This window comes from Petaurus breviceps, unplaced genomic scaffold (genome assembly GCF_028583685.1).
Source record: "Petaurus breviceps papuanus isolate PSGF00001 unplaced genomic scaffold, PetGlider_PUasm1.0 220, whole genome shotgun sequence".
In the NCBI taxonomy this organism is placed as follows: domain Eukaryota; kingdom Metazoa; phylum Chordata; class Mammalia; order Diprotodontia; family Petauridae; genus Petaurus; species Petaurus breviceps.
Genome location: NW_027185876.1, coordinates 13,981,224 through 14,008,664, shown reverse-complemented (window position 1 = coordinate 14,008,664; position 27,441 = coordinate 13,981,224). Strand labels below are relative to the sequence as shown.

At 34.7% G+C, this 27,441-nt stretch overlaps 1 protein-coding gene across 2 annotated transcripts in view; it reads right to left on the bottom strand.

Annotated features, from left to right (window-relative positions):
* Positions 1-27,441, bottom strand: part of ATF6 (activating transcription factor 6) — a 209,592-nt gene that overhangs the window by 153,594 nt on the left and 28,557 nt on the right. For both annotated transcript variants that reach the window (XM_069094642.1, XM_069094643.1), the window contains exons 7-9: positions 21,158-21,378; positions 1,726-1,911; positions 281-372 (exon numbers count right to left, since the gene is read on the bottom strand). In XM_069094642.1, the coding sequence (XP_068950743.1) occupies positions 281-372; positions 1,726-1,911; positions 21,158-21,378 (499 nt within the window). The remainder of the gene's footprint in view (positions 1-280; positions 373-1,725; positions 1,912-21,157; positions 21,379-27,441) is intronic.

The window sequence follows — 27,441 nt, the reverse complement described above, 5'->3', positions numbered from 1 at the left end:
CACCCATTAGATAATGGAACAGAAAGTAGTCACACTGGTAACTCAAGAACTCCCACATTAAGTGAATTCTTTTTTTTTTATATGGTTAAAAAAAAATGAAGGGCCTCTTTTACCCATCACTTTTTTTATTTAAACCTCATCTAATCCAAATGGCATAATGCTGACCAACAGTTTTTATATATACCATTATAGATCAACAAACATTATCTCTAAAAATGACAATGATAAATTTGTTTCTGTGTACATTTTTAATAGTCAAGTCAAATATTTAAATGTTTACCTTATAGGGCCATAGTTCAGCATTATGAATGTCAGCACCACCATCACACACACAGCTCTCCGTTTTGGACTGGGGACTTTGAGCTTCTGATTCTACAAAGAAGGTTTACGTTACACACAATCAACCTTGCATCAGTCGTACAAAAAGATACCAAGAACTTACCAGTATATATCAACCAATTTACCAGCTCACTATGAGGGATACGGGGATAAAATATATTAGCATTCAAGCACAAAAAATGTATTCCCTCTCATCAAGCGGGTGAGTAGTTATCTGCAAAATTGTTTTAAATAATACTGAGACTTCATCAAATTCTTTATTCCTTCTTGGAATGAAAGACAAAGATAGCAATGGATAGCCAAAATGGAGATAATCTAAACATATCATTTTAGTCATTAGTTTCAACCACCAAGTTGAGGGATCATCCAAAGTTGCTAAGCTTAAATATGGACTCAACTCAAGCTGTTAAGGGAAAAATTAGCAGATTTCAATTTCATTTCCTCTTCCTTGAATATCTGTTGATAAGCTCTAGACTGAATAAAAACCAAGGAACAGGAGGGAAGAAAAATAAAAGTCCTATATAATCATAAAAGTGGGCAATGAGAATTGGATAAGAGTTAGCCATATATGAAGCTGTCCCCTTTATTAAACTACATAAACTAAGATTTACTTAAAAAAAAAAATTAACCAAAAGATCAGGGAAAAAGTCTCTTTCTAAAGAATATAGTCCTTAAATTACTGCCATGTGGCAGAGAGACAATCAATAGAGAAGCAGGTAAAGAGAACAATATGAGTCACTATGAAATAAATGCCACTTTTCAAAAGTGAGTAGCTTGCACTATTTTTTTTTCTTCTCATCACCAAAGAATTTTGAGATGTTTCAGATGTTTCTCCTTATCCTCCACCCTTCACAATAATTTCAGGAAGTTTCCCCAAGTGCTCAGGAATACAGAGTGCTATTAGGAAAAATATTTAGACACTATCTGATTGTCTCAATCCAGCATTTACAAACAGAACCACAATTTCCAGGGAACAAAGAGAGGACACATGACTTGAATATCTCAGTCACCTAAAAAGTCTCAAAATGATTGCCCTCATCAAAACAAAAAGGAAGGCAATGATTAAGTGATGAGATGTGCTGTAAATATGAATTTGAAAGTGGTTTCTTTTCAATGCTTTATCTTGACTTTGGAAAAGGTATTCTGAATCTATTTCCCCAGTACGACTTCATCCATTGTAATATTAACTATGAAGTTAAGTTCTTGAATAGTTTTAAACCTAGTAATGGCACTTAAGACCTTCTTAACCCAATACTAAAGTCAAATATAAGCATAAGCAAGGACTCTTTTTTTTTTTTTGCATTTCTATTTCCAATGCCCACCCAGCACAGTGATCTGTACATTGGAAGTACTTGGTAAACATTTGCAGAACTGAGTAACACTGACCTCTGACACTACTTCATCCAGCTGCCGCTTCAGGGATCCATTCTCTTTTTTAAGTCTCTCATTTTCTGAAAGGGCTACTTTTAACCTTGCCTCCAAACCTAACATATATTCTTTCTTCTTCTTGCGAGACTGACAGGCAGACTCTCGATTTTTGATCATGCGCTGTTGTCTCCGTAGGACCGTCACCTAAGGAAAAGGACAAACAGAAATAATTAAATTTGAAACCTATCTTCTCTATTTCATCTTTCATGACCCTAGAAAGTTATTCCCTGTTTATTGGTGCTTTTACATTCTGCTAACCCCATCATAAATTACTTGTATTATCAAAGTTATTTTAATCTTAGTGTAATTTAGGGTCCTTTGCAAAATGTTGAGGTGATTTGAGTAAAGGTCCAATGACTGAACATATTTACCCAAAGACCAACCTAGTTATATTCACAGAGACCTGTTACCAGATTCACTGCACAATGATTAATTTCTAGACTACAGCAACTCTCAAAGACCATCTAATAAGTTATGGTAAGAATACTCACACTGACAATATTATAGACCCCTCATGTATTAAAGTTATCTGAAATGAAAGCTTGTTAGTTATTTTTCATTTAACTTTTTTTTTCAAATTTGCTTAAATGTTTTTATATGTGATTATGAAACAAGTCTTACATACCAAAAAACCCTTTTCTCTCATTAATTTTCATTCTATGTACAAGATTCTTGATTCCTATACAACAGTGGTAACTCTCCTTTGTATTAATGCACAAGTGCTTTGAGGGAAAAACTTATTTTTTTAAACCAAAAGTTAAATCAATTGCTCTTCTTTTTCTTTTCACCTCCTAAGAACTATGGATGTTTTCCCTACAAATGAGTTACTATTTAGATCATACTTATATTAATGCATTCAATCACACAGAGAATTCATTCAGTATTAGGGTTTACACTACAGGTTCCCAAAGTGGGCAATACCGCCCCTGGGGGGCACTGGCCTGATCCAGAGGGGCAGCAGTAATTTGAAATGACACAATTTTTTTTTTAAATAGTTAAAAGGTTTAAAAAAAAGTAGACTTCTGGGGGGGCGGTGCTGAATAATTGTTTTTTTATAATAATTTTTTTTTAAAGGGGGAAGTAGGTCAAATAAGTTTGGGAACCTCTGGTTTAAACAGTCACCTCTATAGGAATGAATCCCAGATTTCTGTCTCTGATCCTGACTTCTCAGCTATACTCCAGGCCTGTGTTTTCAGTGCTGTACTGGGTTCCTTCATCTGTATGTCCCATCATCACTTCAGACTCTGCATATGCAAAACTGAACTTATAACGACCATCTTCCTATTAAAAACAAACAAACCACCTTCCCCCCTTCACTAGGCTATTTCTGCCTGTGCCAGGTCACCAGTCTTTTAATCTTTCATGCCAGGAACCCAAGCATCATCTCTGATTCTTCCTTCCCTGTCATAAACTAATCCATTCATTAAAAAAAAAAATACATTTAGAAATCACCAAGTTTTCTTCCTTCGACGTGTTTGTCAGATATAACCCTTTTGCTCCATTCCTACATGTCATCATCTTAAAAACCTCACATTTTGATTACTCCAATAGTGTTTTAGTCTTTCCTCTCAATTCATATCACTGAAAGTCTTTGCATCAAGACCAAATTCCTCTCCTTAACTTCTAAAAGCCTTTGAAATCCAGCAATATCTATTCTCCTCCCCCACTTTCAAATATTTATCATCCAATACTCGGTCACCAATATATTCCATACATATCAGGTCCACTCTCCACTCTGTACCTTACTAATATTTCCCCCACCTAGGATGTCCTTCCACTCTTCCTTCTGCCTATACAAACTCTACTCATTCTTCAAGCTCCAACATAAATCCTAGTGTTACCCAAGTATTCTAGCACACACAGATCCCTCCCTTCACTGAATGTCTACTACATTTACAATTAACACCACACAGCCTCATAGTAACTATTCTAATCAAGGAACAGAGGAAGACAGGATGACTGAATAGGCCAGAAAGCACACAAGGGTGAGAAAATCAGAGCACTCTCACCAAACAGAAATAAAGAATTTAAATAACCCAATCTCAGAAAAATATGTTGAACAAGCCATAAATGAACTCCTAAATGAAAAAATCCTTAGAGCAAGATGAATTTAAAATTATAGTGAATTCTACAAAAGAAAAATTAATTCCAATACTTCATTATTTGCAAAAGAGAAATAGTAATTCTACCCAATTTCTTTTATGATAAAGAGACAACACAGATAAAGTGAACTATAGACCAATAGTTCTACTTAATATCAACATATAAATATTAAATATAATATAAGAAAATAGGTTATGGTATCATATTTAAAAGATTATACACACTGTGGTCAGGTTGAATTTATACCAAGAATAAAGGATTGCTTAGATATTAGAAATACTATAAACTACTGATCACATTAAAAACAAATCATATTATTGCAGAATAATTGTTGCAGAAATTATTCTTGAAAAACTAAAGTACCCACCAATGTTTAAAAAACCCTCACCAAAAAGGATAGCAAAAAAGTGGATACTTCAAAAAAAAATGGATACTTCATCAATATGGTAAATAATATCTATCTAAAACCAAGAGAGAGTATTAATGTATTATAGAGTGCTAGTACATCTGGGGTAGTCTAAGTCAATTATAATTTCTAATCATCTCATCTCTAACCACTTACCTCATCACATGGCATAACCCTTAAAAAAAAAACCATACACAGCTGCAAAGTATTCTCTGTTTAAAATTAGCCCTGTAAAAGGTGGTGTTTCATTATTAAACAAGCATCTGCGGATTTATTTGACCATGAGAGGTTTAAGTAAAAGAACTTTCATAAGCAGTTTATTTCTTTTTAAAAGTTGGATTAATTTAACAATCAATATTCCAGCTATATTCCCATTTCTTTTTTTAATTAAAAATCTTTGTGGGTGGGTAAATACTTATGGGTCAAACCAGAAGAATGGACCAGTAACTGCTAGGAGTGGTACTTCAAAGGCACAAATGAATACATATTAAAGATAGAGTCAAATATGACTATTAGAAGTTCATACTCAGGGGCGGCCAGGTGGCTCAGCGAGTAAGAGCACCAGCTCCAGTGTCGGGATGACCTGGGGATCAAATCCAGGCGCAGATATTTAGCACCACACCCAGAAATAACTGGCCGTGTGACCTTGAGCAAGTTACTTAACCCCGATTGCTTTAAAAAAAAAAAAGTTCATATTCATGTTATAAATTGATGCTTGTCATGTTAAATCTTAGTAACCATAGGTTTATCTGCATGCCTCACATCCTTCTGTGCCCTAATTCTTTTATCCCAAAATCTTTTGAGATGATAGAGTTGATCATTAGAAAGATCAACAGTCTCTTTTGCTTGTTTGGCTGTGAACAGTTGGATTAGACCTCAGCAAAGAACTTTCAATTTATTTGAAACTACTTCTAAATCAGAGAAGACAGATAGCGCTATAATATTTTATCCATTCAATAGATGTTTGCTGACTAAATTGCTTAAAGCATACCATATATAAACCACAATAAACATTAACATAATGCATTCTTGAAAAATGTTCCTATCATAACTGGCCAATGGCAACAGAAGGATGAGATTGAACCTCACAATCCTAAAAAAAAATCATATGTAATAATAAATATTTATTACCATATGCTTTTAAAGCTTTGGCCATGCCTTGTTAAACAAATGTTGTAATCTTAGGTTTCATAATTAGATTTAAATCGCATTGGAAAAATTTGGATTTCTGCTATCCCTCTCTTTTTTTCAATTTTATTCTTGGCAATCAAAATTTAATTTCCCTACTTCTAAGTTTATTTTTAATGCAGTTTTCCACAAATCAAGAATTAACCAAAAAAGCCTTAGTACTAATAGCCTGAGCTATCATTCACTTGGCAAAGCAAAAACAATCCCTCACTCTACTCGATTTTCTTATCCCTTTGAAAGAGCATGTCTTCTGTTCTGATGTATACCTTTCTATTTAAGAAGAAAGAGTAGACACGGTTCTCATTAAGTTGAAGATGTGCTTGGCTATGTACATCATCAAATATCCATTTATAATCCTGGATGTCTATTGTTTCAGTATTCCCTCTTTTTGTCCCAATTTTACCCCTCCCCTTCTTTGTTTCCTCTTCATCTCTCTTCATCCCCTCTTCCCATGTCTTCTCGTCTTTCTTACTTACAAGCCTCTGCCTTCCTCTTTCTGTTAGTCCCTAAGTATACAGTGTTCCCAGCTTAAAAAAATGGTGCTCTTTTTACTATGGAGTGGGCATTACCTTGCTTCGCGTTTAAAGAATGTGACCCTGTATAATTATAATACAGGATTTTGAAAGTCATCTGAGCCATAAGTGAGATAAACTGACGATATGGATAGAAGAGACAGCTTTAGTGCCTTTAAACAAACTGCTCTTCATGACTAAAATGTACTCCCTTCTAACCTTCACCTTACAAAATCCCTAGCTTCCCCATGGGATGCCTTTCCTTGTCTCCCTCATTGTTACTATTTTGTCCTTCCTTGAATTAAGTATCATCAAAAGAATGTGTTGATTTGTGTCTCTCCTCTGTGAAAAGCATCTTATTAAAACTCTAGAGGATTTACCAGGAAGACAGTAAGTCAAATTTATACAACCATTTAGGATTTACAAAGTACTTTCCTCAAAAGAACCCTATGAAGTAGATGATACAAAAATGGTCTCAATTTTACAGCTGAGGAAACTGATCCCTATAGAGATTAAGTGACTTGCCCATGGTTGCACAACTATTATAAGAAGTAGGACCAAAACCCAACTCTTCTGACTCTTAAAATCACCTTTTTCTACTACAAGATGCAATTTCTTATAAAATATGTTCCCAGCTCACAAAGTACAGTAGCCTAAGGAACAAGCAAGACCTCTAGAAAACTGAACTACTCAATTCAACAAGTATATATGAAGCATCACCTCTGTGCATGGCACTGTGCTAGACAACAGGATACAAAGACAACTCAGAAACTAGTCCCTTCTCACAAGCTTTCGTCCTGCTGAGAGAATATCACACTTATGCATTCAAGTAAGTGCCATATGATTTGAGTAAGCAGATGAGTGGGGGATGAGAAAATGGTTCTCATAAGAAGTAGGACCTGAAATGTCCCTTGAAATTATGTCAATTTCTACTTCTCCAGAGGAACGAAAGAGATGCTAGAAGGAAATAAAAGGACTCTGGGTTTAAAGCTTGAAAAGACTTTGGAGGTCGCATAAACTCATTTTATACACAAGGAAACTTGTGAACAGAGACTGAATGACCTGCGCAGTATCACCCACTGCAGGGAGCAGTCAGGACCGATAACCCTCTTACTGCAGTCACTGACCTGCATTCTCCTCTGACGCTTCCCAATGATATCCCTTTATACATGACTTTCTAAATATTAATTTTTCTGCTCAGAACATTTTAGAATAATAAAATGCATATAAATGGCTCCAATAAAGATGCTGATCACAACAGTGCTCACTGCTGTTCTGGTGTTGAGACCTCCTGCACCAGAGAGGGGTCAAAAGCTCAGAAAGTAGCTCCCAAATGACAACTACAGTATTATGTTATAAGCTCAGACGTAGTTATTCCTGATGAAATACCTGGCTCTCTCAAATTCCATACCAATGAACTGAGCACAATTAGTTATGTAAGGCGCTATCCCTGAAGAGACATAAATTATTTTTTTTTTATTTTACCCATCACCTTTTTTTCATCCGGACCTATGATTACCAGTATTATCACAGATTACAAATAAATTATACATAACATGAAAAATTCCACAGGGAGCAAAATTACTCATCCTTTAATTAAATAGCATTTTCTAATACAGTGGTGGTCAAAATTTCCTTTGGGCAAGATTAAAGAGGTTCTACTGCCCTGACCTATGGTCTTTTTTCTATTCCCTTCCTCTTTTAACTATTTAGGAGAACCACAAGTCAGTCGGAAATACCTATCCCAGCAAGTAAAAGTGGTCACAGTCCTTGTAGTCCAGAACAGAAAATGATGAACCTCCATCAGCCAGGGGAGAAGTGAAGAAAGCCAGTATAAAATCAATTTGGCTAATGGAGCTTTGTACATAGTAAACTTAATAAATATTCCCTAGGCTGATGCATTTTCCTTTAAACTTCTGCTTGTTCCATCCAACAACAAAAAACATCAATTCCATCCATCTCAAACTGCCAACCAAAAAGTTCAAACATTTACAGCCAGGCTGCCCCATATTCACCTTTCTTGCTATCTGTTTTTAAGAAACCAAGTGCATTCCTGCTGTGGTTACTGCTATAATGGTATGCATATTAACACAAACTAGGCTGGAGGCTAAAGCCATCTTTTGTATTTTTATACAAAGGTAGTATTTAATGACTACAGAAACATAACAAGCTCTCACCTCTCACCCTAAAGACTCAATTGCCAGCAGGAGCGAGGGTCCAGAATTAAAACTAAGCCCCCTATATGGAAATATTGGTCAATACTTGCCTTGGTTGTAAGAAACTTTACATTCGTTCCACTATGTCCACAGCAAATTTTCTTTTGCTGTTCACAATTGGTTAGAGAAAGGTATGTTACTGAGTTCAAACTCAAAAGTACTAACCAACTATAAAGTAATACCTAATTATCCAGATGGCAAATTAGCAAGGGTATTACAGTAAGGCAAGGAGGGATATTTCAATAGTAAATAAAAGCCATCACTGTGGAACCAAGTCAAAAGTTAAACCACAGCACATGCAAAATCACCAGATTCATTAACAGAGGGGAAAAAATAAAAGAAAACACATAGGTATTGGCAGATATACAAAGGATGCACAGGATATTATTTCTTCCACTGTCACTACTGACATTAACTTTTCTCATCACACACACACACACACACACACACAACTATACACACACGTATAGTAGCAACTTAAAACCAGAGGACAAGCACGATATACAAAGTTGTCCAAACTAGTTAAACAAGGATGTGAAGAATTTAGACATGAGTCAGAAAAGACAATTAAGAGGTTAAAAAACCTTTATAGAAACTCCTCAAAAAAAATGTAAAGAAATGGTTTATTATCAGTTTTAAAACATATCAATATAATTTACACAGTGAACATATATGGGTTATATGAGCTAAGAGCAATACAGCATGATAGAGTACAAAGGGCATCCAATTTGGGGAACAGTAGTCTGTATTTAAGTCCTAGTGCTACCATTAAATACCTGTATGACCTGCAGAAAATCATGTAATCTCTCTGTGCCTCAGTTTCTTCATCAGCAAAATAAGGGGGACATTCTTTTCAGGTGCCATCTAGCTCTAAGTCTTTGATGTTAAAAGGATGCTTTTTTTTATATAAAGCATGAAGGACTCCTCAGGTACAATATAAAAATTTTCTAACAACAATGTGGTTGAATGAAAAATGGTGAAGAGATTACAATGAAATGTTCAACTGTGTCTTTTGATGGTTAGGTGTTTTTCCCTGAAGATAAGAAGACAGAACCATCTCACAGGGTTATCCGTCAAAATTGTCATTTAAATATGAGCTTCTCAACTCAAGAACCCTGAATACTTTCTTCTAACATATACCACTTCCCTTACTAACAAAGACCCACAGCTATTACTAGAACCCATCATGTGAATTTTTTTTTAATTTATGAAAAAACTTTGAAGTCTCTACTGCTATAAATAGACAACCTCTGACACATAATGACTCTCTGTGACCCTGGAAGGTCATTTAACCCCTCTGTGACTCAAGCAACTCTCTAAGACTACAAACTGTAGCAAGACAGTGCCAATCTGCATGGGTAAAGGAAGTTTCTGGAATTCCTTGTGGCCATGAAATCACAATTTCTCATCATGCCTCATACTCACAAAACACCTTGGAGGATATGATGTTTTCCTATGGGTTTCCTTCTCAAGAACAGAGATAGAGGAAGACTGAGAATTACACTCTCAAAAAAGGCTCTCAGTAATCAATTCTCTTTCGAGATTTCCACTCTAGTAGTTTGATTAGTTCAAGTCAGTTTCCTAATCACTTTCCTCTGAAAAAGCTTATCCAAAATTGGTCTGAGGAAAATATCTCTTATTTTGTGTCCCAGTCCCTACTCTCACAGAAACACAAAACGAAACACATTTTCATTTGGGCCAAAAACCATAAGTTGAGCCAGAGAGAGACACAACTTCACACCAATAGGCCAGTGAAAGGAAGGAATCCAAATTATCTAAGAGAAATATATTCCCTGGTTCATAAATACAAAGCATCACCAGCATGAAACCAGTTTTGTTCTGTAATAACAGCCTACAGAATGTTAAGAAAGGTAGTAAGAATTCAGGTGTCAATGATTTTTAAAGTTTCAAACTAACAGAAAAAACATGTTTAAGTTATTCTTTGGTTATTCTATTGCTCTCTCTCTCTTGTTGTTTATCATATGTTTACATTCTCTCTGTCTCTGCAAGTTGACAAACTGTACATTCACAATGAGTATGGCCTTTAAGGAGTAAAAGACTCATATATGGGCTTGTTTCCTTCCATCTAGCATTTGTGTCTCAAGTTCTCAGGGTATTTCTCTGGTGTCAAGCATAACAAGCTTACAATGCTGAAACTATTCCCCCAAGTGTCTCAGACACAGCAGCAGCATTCTTTCATATGTCATTAAAGAAACTAAGAAGGGAACTTGGGAAGATTTATTCTTCTACACCAGATAAAACAAGTGTACACCACTTTTCTGAAGTAAAAACACAAATAAGACTAAAATATAAGTGCCAAACCCAAGACCAAATGGAAAACCAAAGTCATTAGGGAACCCGGATTCAAGTTCCAGCTACTACAACCAATGACTAGGGAAGTCAATGAATCTCTCTGGACCTTAGTAACTGCATGTGTAAAATGAGGAAGGTAGATTAGAAGATCACTTTGAAATCTATAAAACAAGAACTCTGCTCACTGTCCTTCTCTAAGCAAATATTTCAGCGAAGGAAAATGAAACACAAGAATGTCCATTCAAGTTAAATATTTAAAGTTCCAGTGAAGGTGGCATTGTAAAAGGTCACAAAGGAGCCTAGCTCTTCTATCCATATGTATCCCTACAAAGATATAAAAATAGCACTGGAAAAAAAAAAAAAACATTGATCAAGAAATACAAAGAAATAGGATAATATGCACCTTTATCCATTCCAGGACTGCACAAAAAAAAAAGCAGAAGCCTATGGGGTTCTTCCACCAAGGCCAAAAGGAATGCAGGTTAAGAAGTCAAAAAACTGCCAGGAAAGTACCAAGATATAAAAACACACACATATAAATCATTAGCCTTTCCACTGATTATTAACAAAACCCAGAAGGAAGAAAGAGAAAAAAAAAATTTCCATTCAAAATAAGTTCAGAAAGCATAAAATATGTGGGAGCGTAGTTCTCAATATGAAGAGAACTATGAAATACTCCTTAAAGAAATAAAGACAGACCTAAAAAATTAAAGAGGTTAATTACTCTCGGTTGAGGCATACCAGTATAATGACAAAACTACTTAAATTAATTTATTTATATTCAGGGCCACACCAATCAAACTACCAACATTACTAAGCTAGAAAAATTCATCTTGTGGAGCAAAAGGTCAAGAACCACAAGAGAAATAACTGGGAGGAGAAGGAGGCGCCCAATGGGTCTAGATATCAAATTATACTATGAAGAAGTAATCATCAAAATTATGTGGCTCTGACTAATAAACAGAAATGCTAATCAGTGGAACCAGTTAGATATACAAGATCAAAAAGGAAACATAGTTTAATAAATTCAAAGAAACCAACTACTGGGATTTTGTCACTATTTAACAAAAACTGCTGAGGAAACTGGAAAGTAGTATGGCAGAAATTAGATCAGCCCAACATCTAATAGCATATACCCCAATAATCTCCAAATGGCTATAAGATCTAGATATTAAAAATTTCATTATAAATTAGAGAAGCATGAAAGAAATACCTTTCCCAACTATGGAAAGAGGAGGACTTCATGACCTACCAAGGGCTCATAGATAAAAAGGAGAATTTTGTTTACATAAAATCGGAACACTTTTGCACAAACAAGATCAATGCAGCTAAAATTAGAAGAAAAAGTTTACAATGCTGAAAAAAAATCTTTGTACAAATCTGATATGGATCAGATTATCAAGATATAGCAGGAAATTAAATTAAATTTATAAGAAAAAGAGTCATTCCCAATAATAAATGATCCAAGTATATGAATTCAGGGCAGTTTCCTTCTCTTGGAAACTAGTTATCAATAACCATAGAGAAAAAAAAAATATCCAAATCACTAATAATAAGAAAAATGCAAATTAAAACAACTCTAAAGGTCTACCTCATACCCATGAGACTGGCAAAGATAATTAAAAAATAAAAGAAAATGACAATTCTTCGAAGGGATGTGGGAGGACAGGCACTCTAATGGACTGTTGGTAAAGCTGTGAATTGGTCCAGACATTATGAAATGCAATTTGGAACTATAAACAAAAGTTCACTAAACTATACATGTCCTTTAGCCCAGCAATACCACTACCAGGCACAAACCCTAAAGAGATCAAAGAGGAAAAGGACCCAGAAGTGCAAAAATATTTATAACACTTTAAAGCCAAAAAACATGAAAAGTAAAGGTGTGCCCCATTAGTTGGGGGATGGTTTAACAACATGACATATGAATGTACCTTTTTAAAAAATATGAAGCTGTAAGTAGTTGAGATTCAGTTTTATATAAAATCCTTTTTCTCTCCTTTGTATATGAAAATGTTTATTACTATTTGCCAAATTCAGAACAAAAAAATTCAAAATTATAGAAAGATAAATTTTGTGAAGTCAAAATACACAATGTAAAAGAAGAAATACAAATATTTTTATTAAAATGATATTTTTCTTTTGCTTTCTAAAGGTTTTTTGCAGGAGGACCACAACATGATTAGCATGAAACTCATGATCTCTGGATTCCATATCAGGTTCTCCCCAAACCATTCTTGTCAAATATACACTGGTGGATTATTACAACATGTACCCTGAAGAAACATCAGAGCTAAACCAGAGGACTATAAAGACAGTCATGCAGCTGATTTTGCATTTTTCTTATTAAAGCAGGCAGTATTAAAATGTCTTTTCATCATTTATCTTAGTAATAACAGACAGGCTACACAACTCAGTGTAGACTTTGACATTATAAAGGACTGTGTGGTGAAGATAAACTATTAGCTAAAGTTGTCTACACTTCCATTCTTTGTTTTTCAAAAACAGAATACTCAAAGTTCTTTTTGTTTTCTGCTTTTCATAAACAATTTTATGTAAGTTCTTTAAGTCAGAAGCTATTCTGAGTATCCTTCTGCTTGGCTGTTATTAAGAACAATCAGAAACATTTAGTTTCCTTTAAAGGTCCAAAGGCCCACTCACTTCTAAATGTGTGACAAATATTAAAATCACAGACTTAGTTTTTAAGGCACATCATGCCAATAACATTACAGATGAACTACAGGAAGTAATAATAATAATTTGGACTTATTATTCTGCTTCTCCAAAGAACTTTAAGAGCTTTCACACATATGAGCTCACTAAGATTCATCATTCTACAGACGGAGAAACAGTGATGTTAAGTAATTATAATCATTATTATTAGAATCCAGCCCCTCTTCACTGACAATTCCATTCTCTACCTTAAAGACGAGTTGTGAGAGTGGCAAGTCAGTCAACTTCTTATCTCTCACTCAAATGACATCTCAGAGACTATTTTCATTTCTGTTGTTGCATCCTAAGCACCTGACACACAAATAAATGTTTGTTAAACTGAATTAATTTCTCCGGCTTCCTTGACCAAAGAAGATCTTGCCAAAATAGAACAGCCTGTGTCTTCCTTTTTCTGTCTCTTAAAGTAGTGGTGTCACATTAAAATAGAAATGGATCCCTGAGGACTACCTACTGACTTAGAAAACCACAAATTAAAATTATCTATGCTGTATTTTTTTTATATATTTTGTTAAACATTCCCCAAGTACATTTTAGCCCGGTTTGGGCTGGACTCTTGCAGCCCAATACTACCCGTCCGTCTTTTAAAATTCACCTCCGACTTCATCTACTCCATTCAAGCACGCTCCACTCTACTAGCTCACTACTCCCATTCCCATCCTAATGTGTGTTCTTGTGTGGATTTTCCTGATGCGGTTTATTACTTCTGTGTATTCCACAAACACATAGTTTGCAATTCATTTATTTACATACGATTTTTATGTTATCTCAACTCATCACGGGGCTCAAAGCCATTTAAAGAAAAACAGTTAACCCAAATAATATAACCTACTGAAGAAACTTAGTATACAGTATCACCCACCCCGTGCATGCTCAGAAATCTTGATAATGACAATCATGGTGACTGGAAATAGCAATGAATGTAACATAGATTTAAACACTGATTATCTGCTTTTAACTAATGGAACTCATACATCCGGGAAAATTCAATGACCTAACAGAGATTACAGAGAGATAAGCATGTTTTCCAATGAAGTGTCCTTTGTAGTTTTAGGACTACCATTTACAAAGAAACTCCTGAGGAAAATTTCCATACCAAGTGGAGAGCATGTGCTTGCTTTTTCCATCAGGAACAGAGCCAATAACAAACTGTGCTCCCTTTAAAATATTAGGTGAAATTTCCAAAGAAGTTAGGGCTCAAGGAGAATGGTTTTACCAGCAACGGGACAAGAGTGGGAATATAATTTGAACCAGGGAGATTGTTTCATAATAGAAACTATGGCATCTAATGCTTTTTCAGGATATGGCATGCCAAGAACTTTGTTCATGCCAGTAGCTGGGCTCTAGAGAGTGAAAATAACCAGATGAGGGTATAAGAAAGAAACTATGTCAACATTCCAGTCATAAAAGACCAATGGGCTTTTTTGACAAGTTCCAAATCTTTCCCCCCAAGCTTTTGATTTAAAAGCACTTTACAATAAAATAAGAAAAAAATGTATATAGCTCTTTTACTTTTTTTTTACATAAACATTTTTAATAGAAAATGGATCCCTTGGCCATTTCCAGGATTTTATGCTAGCAAATACATATGTGCCTCCTGCTGGAATCAATGGAAGCTGCAGGTCCTTTGGACTGCAAGGCCAAACAAAAGCTATCTTTCTGAGTCTTCTGTTTTCAGAAGTGCTTACCTTTGTATTACAGAGGAGTAACTGGAATTTATCTGGCTGATTAACCAGTGCTGCTCCATCACATGGAAGAATACTGAACCTCTATTAGAAAATTCATCCTCAACACTGACTAAAAAGACCCACCATACTTATGGTGTGGTGAAGCGACTTAAGCATATGGATGTCACTTCAAAACAATAGCCTATTAATCTTTAGGACTTTTGGATTAAATAATACTTTAACATTTCTTGCATAACACTGCTAAGTCTCAATTCTGAAAAGCAACAGAAAGGAAACAATGATATAAAGGAGAGACTTAAGTGATAATTGGAACAATATACACACTAACTAATATGCACAAAACCCCTGCTAATAGTAATAGCAACAACATTCAAAAATAAAGAGGAGGGGCACCTAGGTGGAGCAGTGAATAGAGCACCGGCTCAGGAGGACCTGAGTTCAAATTTGACCTCAGACACTTAACACTTAGTAGCTGTGTGACCTTGGGAAAGTCACTTAACCCCAATCACCCTCCAAAAAAAGGGAGGAAAATAATAAATACATAAGTCCAAATAGGACATTTTTTACTTTATCCTGTTCAAGTTAATACTATATCTTCAATACCCAGAGGACTGACACTAAAGTCACCAAAATTCTATTAACAGAACCTAAGACTACATCACACTTTTAAGAGGCATACATTATAACCGATGCCCCCAAAAGAAGTTTAGAAAGAAGCAGATAGAAACAGGTATCAAACTATGACTTGCACATAAAAAGTGGTGCAATGAGCATCATTACGGACATTTCTGAACTGCAACAAAGGTGGGACAACCATACTATAAAAGAAAGAGATGCGATGGCTAATTTAAGAATCCACAAAATAGGAAAATATCTAAAGAAGGAATCTGGCATATGGGGTAGATTCATTTTGAAGGATTTATGAAAATATACAAGAATTATAATAGATAAAAAGTCAGAGATGAACTGGAATCTATAACAGCAGAGAGAATATATTCAAAAGTAAGGTCACAGGTCCATCTAACTTTATTAATGACTTAAATTTTTTCAAAGTAGATTTCTTAAATACATATGAAGATTAAAATCACTTGTTATTATTCCCTTAGAAAGCTCTATAGAAGAAAAACTTTATCATTTCAAAATGTACTTAAATTGCATTCTCTTTCTTGAATGTTAATCTTTCCAGGTAATAATTAAGCTTTCTACCAATAATCAATGTGTTTTCTACCAACACTTTTCTAGAGATAAGCATTGTGGTAACATGCAACTAATTCCCAATACAATTCCCCAAGACAATAATGCTTGTCTCCATACTATTCCCTACACAGCATTCTCTTCAGGTCTCACCCTGGATCTGACTGACTGATTAGCACTCACCAGAGAAAACCACAATCCAGACCCACTACTCTACTCCCCAGCTATCTTCATATTATGCTTCTTTAACACCTCCACTCTCCATCTGTAGCTCTGGGAACAGTAATCAAATTAATATCTACTATTCCTGGAAAGGATATCTCACTCAGAGATTGTCCTATGACTCCAATCATCACCCCCATGACTTCCTTGACCAACACAGCCTTCCTGACTACCATTCACCCATATGTACTCTCTTCGTCTATTATAATTTAAGACCATTCAAAGAAACATAATGAACAATTCTGATTAAATAAAATTAAAATGTTTTTGCATGAACAAAACTAATTCAGTTAAATTAGAAGAGAAGCAGGAAACTGGAGGTGAAACTGTGCAGCATATTTCTATGATAAAGGACTCATTTCTAAAATATATAAGGAACTAATTCCAATTTTTAAGAATAAGAAGCATTCCTATATGTAGAACCTATATTGGATTGCATGCCACCTTAAGGGGATAGAGGAGGGAAGAGAAAGAAAATTTGGAATTCAAAAACTTGTGGAACTGAATGTTGCAAACTAAAAATAAATAAATTTAAAAGAAAAAAATATTAAGAACCATTTTCCCAAATAATAAATGATCAAAGGAAATGAAGAGCAAGTTTTCAGAGGAAAAAATTTAAGCTATTAATAGCCATATGAAAAAATGCTCTAAATTACTAATTAGAGAAATGCAAATAAAAACAATTATAAAGTACCATCTCATATCCATCAGATTGACAAAGAAGCCAATAAAAGAAAATGAAAAACACTGGAGGGGCTATGGGAAAACAGTTACATTAATACACTATTGGTAGAACTGTAAATTGTCCAAATACTTCGGAAAATAATTTGGAATTATACCCAAAAAGCTACTAAATGAGTATACCCATTGGCCCAGCAATACCACTACTAGGTCTACACCCCAAAGAGATCAAGTAAAGATAAAAAAAGTCATAAGTGCAAAAATAATTATAACAGCTCTTTTTGATGTGGTGAAGACTGAAAATTAAGGGGTACCCATAATTTGGGGAATGGCTGATCAAATTATGATTGATAATACAATGAAATACACCATATTATGAAAAATTATGGAGACAATTTCAGAGCAACCTGGGAAGACTTGCATGAAATGATGCAAAGTGAACCAGGAGAAGAGTTTATAAATAACAATGTTACAAAGACAAATGCCTATGAAAGACTTAGGAACTCTGATCAACACAATGGCCAACCACAATTCCAGAGGACTCAAGATAAAGCATGCTACCTTCCTCAAGATAAAGAGGTAATGGACTTGGAAAGCAAATTAAGACATACATTTTTTTAAATGGCTAATGTGGGAATTTGTTTTGCTTGACAATATATGTCTGTAACAAGTTCTGGTTTTCTTGCTTTCTCCAATGGGGAGGGAAGGTTAGGAGGCAGACAATGCAGATCTGAAAATAAAATAAAACTCTTTAAAAGAAATTTAAAGGGGAGGCTAAGTGGTGCAGTGAATAGAGCACTGGCCCTGGGGTCAGGAGGACCTGAGTCCAAATCCGGCCTCAGACAGCACTTACTAGCCATGTGACCTTGAGCAAGTCACTAAACCCCAATTGCCCTGCCTTCCCCCCTCCAAAAAAAAAAAAAAAAAAAAAAAAAGAAAGAAAGAAAAAGAAATTTAAGCTCATTGTGAGCAATGACTACCTTATATTTTATATTTGTATATATATAGTGACATATGAACCACTTAACAATTATTTCATACATTTATTCACTTACTCATTCATGCCTTTGCTCTTGTGTTTTGCCTGCATAGACTTCAGACATCTTTCATCTCTATCACTGTAAAAACTACATTTCCCTCAAGGTCTCTGGTCATCCAGTCTCTGCTTAAAAAACTCAATTCCTGCTTGCTCCATAAAATTTTACCCAACCACTAGTCCTAGATTACTACTCCCTCCCATAAAATCCCAAGACACTTACTTCTTGTACCAGTAAAAACTGGAGGGCAGGGCAATTGGGGTTAAGTGACTTGCCCAAGGTCACACGGCTAGTAATTGTTAAGTGTCTGAGGCCGCATTTGAACTCAGGTCCTCCTGATCCAGGGCTGATGCTCTATTCACCACCTAGCTGCCCCCAACACAGGTGCTTCTCAAGATATCTGGTTTAACTCTTTAGAGCAAACAATTTAGGTTTAGCACAAGTAAGCCTGACACATTTAGCTCATATTACTTATGGAAGATTCACGAGTGCAGAGCACTCTACTAAGTGGCAGTATGTCATGTTTAGTACAATCAGAATTCAGTTTATATTTAATAGATTTCTTTTAATAAGTGAAAACTTTGTTTCATCAATAAATCTAATCCTAATGAAGTAAAGAGAATAAATACACATAAAAAAACTAAAGAATAATAGCAATTAAGCAACACATGTATATATAACCAAAGTGTTGTCATTCAGTCACTTTCATGTCTGATTCTTAGTGACCCCCTTTAGAGCTTTCCTGGCAAAGATAATGGAGGGATTTGTCATTTCTTTCTCCAGTTCATCTGACAGAAGAGGAAACTGAGGCAAACAGGGTCACACAGCTAGTGTCTAAGATAACATTTGAACTGAAGATGATGAGTCTTCCTCTCTCTAGGATTGGTACTGTATCTACTGTGCCACCTAGCTGCCCCATTTAACAAAATACACATTCATAACCAATTATCCCTTCATCAAATTACAAAGGGGGTTACTGTCAGATATACTTAATAATAAAGTTTCCTAGAGAAAATGAGTGATGAAGAGAAACTATTTCAAATAGCTCCTCTGTAAGTCATATATATGGTAAATTTTTTATTATTTGACATGGCTGGGGAATTGTGGTTATTCACAATTTTCAAAGAATTAAAATACAATAAAATATACTTGTCATTAAAAACATATTGAATATAATTTAATCTTTCTTTGATAAAAATCTCCCATAAAGTTCTCCTATTTGTAAATAATAGCTATCAGTTTTGGAATGGCATGGTCATAAAAGCCTAAAAAATATAAATGAACAGTGTCATAATTTGTTATGTAAATGGCTAAATTTATAGAACCCTCAGACTTGCAAGAACAGAAATTCTATGTACAAAGCAGCTAGGGCACACAATGCATAAAAAACTGAACCAGGAGTCAGTAAGACCCAAGTTTAAATTCAGTCTCAGTCACTTACTAGTTGTGGAACCCTGAGCAAATAATTTGTTTGTCTTGGTTTCCCCATCTGTGAAATGCAAATACCTAGCTCCCGGGGTTGTGAAAATCAAATGAGATATTTATAAAGCGGTTTGCAAACCTTAAAGCACTACATAAATGCTAGTTGCTAATCTTATTATTCATCTTTTCAGTAGCCAGCCAATTAATGAACATATAGTAGGCAATCAACTGGTATGTACTTGCTAATTGATTTTCCTCGTTTTCACTGAAGTAAAAGCTATCATTCTATTCTGGAAAGGATACAGAAGTAGATCACAAAAGTTTCATTATCAAATTTGGATGGTCTCTTTTTATAGAAAAGTATGTCTATCTTTGGGCTTTTAGGACATCATCATGAGATGATAACTTAGAACTTAAGAGTTGGAAGGAATCTCATAGTACATTTAGTCTAATCAATTCATTTTATAGATAAGAAAACTGAAGCTTGAAGAGATGAGCAATTTGCCAAAAGTCACACATGTACTAATCAAAAGAGCCAAGATTCCAATCCAAATTGTCAAATCCAACTGCAGTACGCTCTCTCCACTCCACTGCCAGAGACCATTTGTTATATTTTTATAACTAGATACACATGGATTGAAGAAGGTTCTGCTTAATAGTGTTCTATTAGAATAGAAATATATATAGAAAAATTGCAATAGAAAAGCAAGTTAACAGTCAGTTATATTATTACACCTATTTTGTGGGCATTAATATGTGCTTTATAATATTTTTAATCAATGATAGCATAACATATTAAGAATTTTTTAAATCTAGTTTTCTTTTAAAGGAACCCATTAAACTTGCTTTGGGAAAACAAATTTTAGAAAATATAGATTGGTATATTCCTTCTCATGCTTCCATCAAATTTATTAACCAGTGAAAGTTAATTACTAGTTAAAATAGTGAGGGTGTTTCCACCTTTTTGTACATTCTTCAATGAACAAAAAGTCTAAGTGACCATGTGCTTTAACTGGCTAGAAAGAGGTAATACTCAAAAGCACTTTAGAGGTTTAGATGTTATTAAGCAGTTCTGTCTCCAACTCAGCGCCGCCCCCCCCCTCAAAAAAAAACAACTAAGAAATACGATGTGCTGCAGGAAATATCACAGAATATCAAATAATTATAATTGATTATCTAATCGATATAAAGAGTAAGCTATCATTAATGTAGCAATAAAAAAAAACCCAGAAGACCAAAAAGGATGCTAAATATAAATATTGCTTTTAAAAAATCCAAAAAACTATAGGCTCTTTTATGAGGAACTGCCAAATGATTTCAATCAGTGGAATTTGAAAGTATTTAAAAGAGATTGCTCTGCTGAAGGAGAGAGGTGCACACAGCCTACACATTCATTTTGGATCAAATCATTCCAGATTATAAAATCTTTCTACTTGGATTCTAACCTAACAGTTTTGTTTGGGGCCTTTATCCAGTTTTCTTTCCACTAAGGACTGAGATTATAATTTCAGTATCTTTCAATGGATTGGATCCCCAAAATCACTTACCTTTGGAAGAGATAATCATTTTAGCTACTGCAGATTAACAATGAAGATAAACTATGATAATTTTTATTTGAAAATACCAAAAAAAAAGTAAAAAACATCTGATAGCAAAGCACTTAATGGCTGAAACTCACATCTGAGCCCACACCTCTTGTGGTAGTCTGCAGGATAGGTTTAGCCACGGACAGTTTGCCTGTAACTGGGCTATTCCCTACAGGGGTTGGTAACACATTCACCACATGGTTAGGCAGTTGAGTGGTTCCCCTGGTGACAGTAATGACTGGTTGGGCAGAAGGCAGAATTCCAGGTGCTTGGAGTTGTACCATGGTCGGCTGAGAGAGTACAACAGGTTGACCTACATTGGGGGGAAAAATCAGAGGTTATATGTCCATCACAGAAGAAGCAGTATTTCAATTGGTCCATGCATACTGATTTATAACAACAACAATAAATTACTGGTTTTATTTGAGAGGCTGGGAGTTTGAATAAAATTGGCTCCAATTTTCCCTTTAAAAATTAGTTATCAATAAAAGAGTGACTATAGCAACACAATGCTTCCAATTTGTGTCTCTCCTCAGACCACAAATGTTATTTTCTTTGTTTTTCTTAGGTACTTAACAAAAACTACTTTGAACTACAGTTATTTATCTATGCCTCCTCCTACTAGATTATTAGCTCTATGAAGGCAGGGGCCATGACATAACTTCCTTTGTATCTCCTCATGGGCTTTGTACCAAGTTCTACAAAATGTAAGTCTTTCATAAATGTTTGTTGAATTAATTTGAATGTCTTCTCAATTACACAAAAAAGATCAAATTTGTTCTTTTAAACCTATTACAATTTCTCTAAAACATTATAATTACTCATTTAAAATGGATATATTGTAATTATAAATATCAAATTTCTTCTCCATTCAGCAGAAAATCAATAATTTTAAATCAGTGACACCTGCACATATAGAAGTTATTTGAACAGGGAACTACCTTAACTATTAAAAAGCAGCAAATTTCAAAAAATAAAAACTCCATGAAATGGATTCTCAGGTGAGGCAGAAGCAAAAATAATTTTTTTTAAATGAAAACATGTGTACAGAGTTTAACTGTGTGCAAATAGGACCCAATAGTAATAAGAGTTGATGGGTCCACCAAACCATTCCCTAGTCTTCATATTTATTAACACTATAAAATAATACTACATCTGAAGGCAGTGTGTACCATAAGTCTAAATAAGATTAATATAAAACACAGCAGTGGTATTACCAACTTGTATTAAAAATTTTACTTGCCTACTGGGTGATTTCTTTTAGATTTGGCCTACTTTATAGGAAACTGGATTCCAGGGTTAATTTCCACAGCTGATTTAAAATCCATCTGGTGAAATAAGGCTATTACATTAACAGCTAACTTAAAAAATCATTTCTAATTCTTTTTTCTTTAAACTATCAGTCAAGGTATTTGACATGACCCACATAAAGTTCAGCTTAGTATTTCATCAGAACTGGAGAATCCTAAAGATTAAAACAATTCTCCAGAACACCTGTTTGGTAGGAACATCTGTCATCTCCGGAAAAGATCATTCGCACAAAACCTGAAAGAGGTTCCATCCACAAACTGAAAATAACACAATCCCAAGGTAGGTGACTTAGCAAAAACTCAAGGAGGTTTCAGATGGCTTATAAAGGCAGACTAATGATCTGGATACAATTATTGCCCTTTTTCCTTAGAAATACCCAAGATAAATTGGGAAGAAGGAATATCTAAAAACTCTCTCATGACATGTAAATTTCATGTTATTTATAACTTAAAAGAGTAAATTATCTGTAAACATATTTATCTTGTCATTTTTCCTCTCTACACTATATTACTTTACCAAATCAAAAATCTTCAAAATGGAAAAATGACTTATAAGCAAATGCAGAAAGATACATAGTGGACTAAAGATACAAATATAAAATAATTAAGACATAAAACAAGAGGCAAAATAAATAGCATATGACCAAGTGCTTGGTTTTTTACTAACTTTAACAAATTCCTGTGGCTGGGTCCCATGTGAAGACATAATAGGTCATAATATTAAAAACCAAATGCTACCTCACATCTCTCAGATTGGCTAATATGACAGGAAAGGAAAATGTTGGAGAAGATGTAGGAAAATTGGAACACTAATACACTGCTGGTGGAGTTGTGAACTGATCCAACAATTCTGGAGAGCAATTTGAAACTATTCTCAAAGGGCTATAAAACTGTGCATACTCTTTGATTCAGTAATACCACTACGAGGTCTGTATTCCAAAGAGATCATAAAAAAAGGGAAAAGGATCCCATGTTAAAAAATATTTATAGCAGCTCTTTGTGTGGTGGCAAAGAACCGGAAATTGAGGGAATGTCCATCAATTTGGGAATGGCTGAACAAGTTGTGGTATATGAATGTAATGGAATACAACCGTGTTACAAGAAATGATGAGCAGGTAGATGTCAGAAATACCTGAAAAGACTTACATGAACTGATGCTGAGTGAAATGAGCAGAACCAGGAGTACACTGCACATAGTAAAAGCAACATTGTGTGATGATCAACTATGACAGATGTAGCTCTTCTCAGTAATAAAATGGTCTCAGACAATTCCAAAAGATTCATGATGGAAAATGCTATCCACATTCAAAGAAAGAACTATGGAGTCTGAATATAGATCAAAACATACTATTTATACCTTTTTTGCTTTTTCTTTCTCATGGTTTTTCCCTTTTGTTCTGATTCTTCTTTCACAACATTACTAATGTGGAAATATGTTTAATATGATTGTACATGTATATATAACCTATATCAGATTCCTTGTCTTAGGGATGGGGAGGAAAGAAAAGGAGGAATAAAAAAATTTGGAACTCAAAATCTTATAAAAGTGAATGTTGAAAACTATCTTAAATGAAAAAAAAAGTAAAATACTATTAAGTAAAAAAAAAAATGAAGCTTAAAAATCTGACAAGAATATGATAAAAAAGAGCGGCTAGGTGGTGCAGTGAATAGAGCACGGCCTGGAGTCAGGAGGACCTGAGTTCAAATCTGACCTCAGACACTTAACACAAAAACTAGCCATGTGACCTTGGACAAGTCACTTAACCCCAATTGACCTCCAAAAAGCAAAAAAAAAAAAGAATATCATAAGAAGCAGCATTCTTCAGAATCTGAGGTTAAGCTATACTTAAAAGGATGTGAAAGATTCAATAGCATTCAACAGGCATCTGATAGTATTCCAAAAGAATATTTGATATACCAAAACAGTAATAGAATAGAAATAAATTCAAAGGAAGGAGAGCATTACTGGTTCCTGTTTCAGCAGTACCACATAAATTAAGTAGTATATGAATTAAGAAGTAGCTTTGGAATAGATATCAAGAGTCATCATGACAACAAATTCATATCAAGGCTACTTATCCTATCCACTGCAATGATGATGGGGAATGTTAATGAATGTTTTAGGAGTCAAATGTAACTCAGTGTTATATAGGGCAAACTGCTGCCTCCTTCATCTTTAATTTATACCAGGTCTCTTCATTCCACAGTGTTCAGCTATATCCCAATCAAATAGCAATTTGAATCTAGGAACTCTCAGCATGTGTGCTCCAGGTATCTCTTCATATCCAAAAGAAAAAGGGCTAAATGTTGCCTATTCTGTTTTCAAAGGAAGAAATTGAGCCATCAATAGAAACAAAAAAATACTCCAAATCACTAATAAAGATGTGTAAATTAAAGCAATTCTGAGAGTCTACCTCATATCCATCAGACTGGTAAAATAGACAAAAATGGCTAATGACAAATGTAGGAAGGGCTGAAGAAAGACATGCATCTTAATGCACTGCTGATGAAGTTTTATATTATATTCAGTATCAAACTATTCCCTCAGAGTCACTAAACTGTATATCCTTTGATCTAGTGATACCACCATGATCAATACTTCAAAGAGATCAAAGAGAAAAATGGTCCAATTTACAAAAATATTTACAGCAATTCATTTTTGTGATGGAAAAAAAAAAACCTGAGAATAAAGGAGGTAGCCATTTGAGGAATGGCTAAAAAAAATTATGGTATGTGAATATAATGAGATTTCATATGTGCCGCAAGAAATAAAGAGGATGGTTTCAGAGAAACCTGGGAAGACATGTAGAAACCAATGCAGAGTGAAGTGAGTACAGGCTGACAAATTATACAATTGCAACATCTTAAAGAAAAACAACTTTGAAGAACTTAAAAACTCTAATCAATACAATGACCAACCATAATTCCAGAGAACAAGTAGTTAATCATGCTACCCAACTCCTGACAGAAAAGTGATGGTCTTGGTACAGAAGACATCTTTTTAAATGTAACCAATGAGATCATTTGTTTTGTTTGAATTTGTTATGCCTACTTGTCTCAATGGTTTGTTTTTCTTTCCTTGAGTAAGGAGGAAGAGAAAATAAAATTTTGTTAACTGGAAAAATATAATTTAATTTTAAAAGGATTTAAATATCAAACTTTTTTAAATGTTGCCTATTTCAATTTGTGCACACATTATAGTAAAACAAAATGGGATACCATTATGTAATAACTTACCAGACACCTGGGACCACAAATTTGCAAATCACATGATGCTGTGATTTGCAGGCATTAGATAAAACTGGCCATTTGACTGGTTATTCATACTGAAGAATCTTCAGTCACCCGATGAAAATAGTAAATAAGTGTCTCTTTAATTTCCCTATCTATAACAAAATATCCTAACTAGTATCCCAGTTAACTGCCCTTTTGAAAGACTACTCCTGGGTGCCCTGATACGTTATAACTTTGACTATTAAGCCAGTAACATCTGTATGATCACAGAAAAGTCACAACTTCGCAGAAGGTCTCATTCCTCCTCTATAAAATGAGATAGCTGGACTATGTAATTCATCTAGAAGGTAACTTTCAGATCTAAAGCCTGTGGTCAAGGTTTTGATCATCTCTAAGTTTCATCTTTAGATTTTGCTCAAAACAAAAATTAATTAACCACTATTCACCAAGCACACAAAGTTGTTCTAAGCACTATGTTAGGCACAAAGGAGTATACAAGAATGTATAAGACACAGCCCGTATCCTTAAGGAGGCAAAAATTTATCAAAATATGAAAAGACATATACACACACAAACAGATAATTAGCAATACAAGTCAATAAATGATGATTCAAATGAGCTGAACCAGAAAGACCAGTCCATCAAAAAGTTCAGAGAAAGGGAAAACTTCTGGAACAGGGAAGGTCAGGAAAAAGCTTTTTGAAGGATATGGGACTAGGACTAACCCTTGGGTATGTGTAAGATTTGGATAAAGAGGGTATTTTAGGGGAAAAGAATGAGTCATAAAGGATAGGTAGGATTTCAAGAGGCAGTGATGGGGGTGAAGGCCCTCCAGGAATAGGGAGTAGTATAAACGGAGGCACAGAGCCAATGAAAGCAAAGTTTACTCATATGAAGATATCCTATATATGGTGAGATCTTCCAGATGCTCCCATTTAAAGATGATACTGTGTTGACTACACTAAGACTATTACAGGGCTTCTTCAATGAAATTAATGATTTTTCAAGAAAATTATCTAGTAATTAGGGGACAATGTGATGCAGAGAAAAGAATACAGTATGTACAGTGGAAATTCGGGAAATTTTAAATTTCAAATACTGACTCTGCCACTTAATACTGCCTATTTTATACTGAGCAGTTACAGGAAAAAGAGACTGATAAATACATCCAATTCCACAGTTTTTTTGAGGTTCCAAATATACCAAAAGGTTTCCTTTATCTCTCTGTTCCTTTGTAGCTAGCTATACTCCTTGAAAAGGCCATCCACAACAGCTGCCTCCACTTTTTCTCCTCTCACTCTTCTTAACCCCTTACCATCCAACTTCTGACCCTATCATTTCACTGAAACAGCTCTCTCCAAAGTAAGTTACTAATGATCTCTTAATTGACAAAGGCAATGGCCTTTTTCTCTCTCCTCACCCTCCTTGACCCCTCTGCAGCCTCACTGTTGGTCACCTCCTTTTTGATACTGTCTTCTAAGTGTTCAGAATACCACTCTTTTGTAGTTCTTCTATCTAACTGTTCCTTCTCTGTTTCCTTTGTTGGACACTCCTCCAGGTCATACCCTCAAACTGTGTCCCTTGGTGTTCTGTCATGGGGCTTCTCTTTTCCCTCTTCACTATTTCTCTTGGTGATCTTATCAGCTCCAATGGATTTAATTACCACCATTGTAATAATGATTCTCAAAATCTACCTATCCTGCCCCAATCTCTAAACTAACCTCCAATCTCACATTTCCAATTGTTTTTCAGACATCTTGAACTGAATGTTCACCAGACATCTTAAATTCAATATATCAAAAAAAATTCATTATTTTTCTCCTTAAACTACC